This window comes from Seriola lalandi, unplaced genomic scaffold, assembly GCF_002814215.2.
Source record: "Seriola lalandi dorsalis isolate HSWRI2012SDOR001 ecotype SW California unplaced genomic scaffold, Sedor1 jcf7180001955943, whole genome shotgun sequence".
Classification (NCBI taxonomy): Eukaryota; Metazoa; Chordata; class Actinopteri; order Carangiformes; family Carangidae; genus Seriola; species Seriola lalandi.
This window is the reverse complement of record NW_019426612.1, coordinates 1-1,306: the sequence shown is the minus strand read 5'-3', so window position 1 is coordinate 1,306 and position 1,306 is coordinate 1. Positions and strand designations below refer to the sequence as shown.

The 1,306-nt window shown below is 41.1% G+C and overlaps 1 protein-coding gene across 1 annotated transcript; it reads left to right on the top strand.

Annotated features, from left to right (window-relative positions):
- Positions 1-6: 6 nt before the first annotated feature.
- On the top strand, positions 7-1,071 carry LOC111656619 (ribonuclease inhibitor-like; the record flags this gene model as incomplete). The annotated part of the gene is made up of 2 exons (XM_023408793.2): positions 7-662; positions 898-1,071. Coding segments are annotated over exons 1-2 (617 nt in total), but the record flags the coding sequence as incomplete, so codon positions are not given.
- Between the last annotated feature and the right edge of the window lie 235 nt (positions 1,072-1,306).

The window sequence follows — 1,306 nt, the reverse complement described above, 5'->3', positions numbered from 1 at the left end:
ATTAACGAAGCATCTATCCACTCTGGATTTTGCACCACAGTTCTTAGGGAAGAAGAAATCTTTTCTCAGAGAAGGGTTTTCTCTTTTGTTCATCTGACCATACAGGAGTTCTTTGCAGCTCTCTATGTCTATGACTGTTTCACAAACAAGAATACAACAGAGCTCAGCAACTTCCTTGATGTGAAAGACAAAGAACATACTTTACTTGATCTTCTAAAGATGACAGTTGAGAAAGTGTTAGAAAAGAAGAATGGCCACCTGGTCTACTTCTTACGAATGCTCTTTGGCCTTGTGGTTGAAACAAACCGGAGAGTCCTTCAGGGTCTGCTGACGTCACCGGACCCAAGCCAAGATACTGAAAAGAAAATCTTGACTTACCTCAAATCCATCCGAAGAAAGACCCTCTCTCCAGACAACTGCATCAGCCTCTTCCAGACCATGGTTGAGATGAGAGACCAGAAAGTCAAAGATGAGATTCAGGAATATCTGATGTTGAAAGATCGTTCAAAAACTGAGCTGACTCCTATGCACTGCTCTGCGCTGGCCTACATGCTGCAGGTATCGAAGAATGATCTGGATATTTTGGACTTGAAGACTTACAACACATCAGATGAGGGTAGAAGGAGGCTGATACCAGCAGTGAAGAGCAGCAGAAAGGCAATGTAAGTTGACATGATTTAGTTTTAGTATTTCTTTAACTCTTGAGAAGTGTATGTTGATGTTCTTCTCAGGCTGCAAACAATTTCCATGTTCCACCAGTGAGACTGTTAGGGCAGCCTCCGAGTTCCCGTTCCTACCTTTCCCTAAATGGTCTTTTATCCTTGATACATATTTTATGTACATCATTAAACAGTTGTACCTCTTTCTTTATCATATAACCTTATTATCCACCCTTAGACTAGCAGACTGCAAAGTGACCAAAGAGTGGGTTGAACACCTGGCGTTTGATCTCAAGTTCCCCAACACACCTCTACGAGAGCTGGACCTGAGCAACAATGACCTGAAAGACGAAGGGGTGAAGCTGCTCTGTGATGGACTGTCGAGTCAATGCTGCAAACTGGAGATACTGAGGTATGTATATAACAAGTAATATGCCATAATGAAAATGGGTGTATCAAACTTCAACCTGCTATTCTCACTGTTTAAAGTCGTATCAAAATGTCTTGTTCCTTTTGCAACAATGCTTGACTCTTGTCTGTTGGAATCCATCTTTCTGCCAACTTTTAAATTTTTTTTCTGATGGTCATAATTTATCTTCACCATGGTTGACCCATTCAGTTAATTCTTTAACTTCAACTTGCCCTTT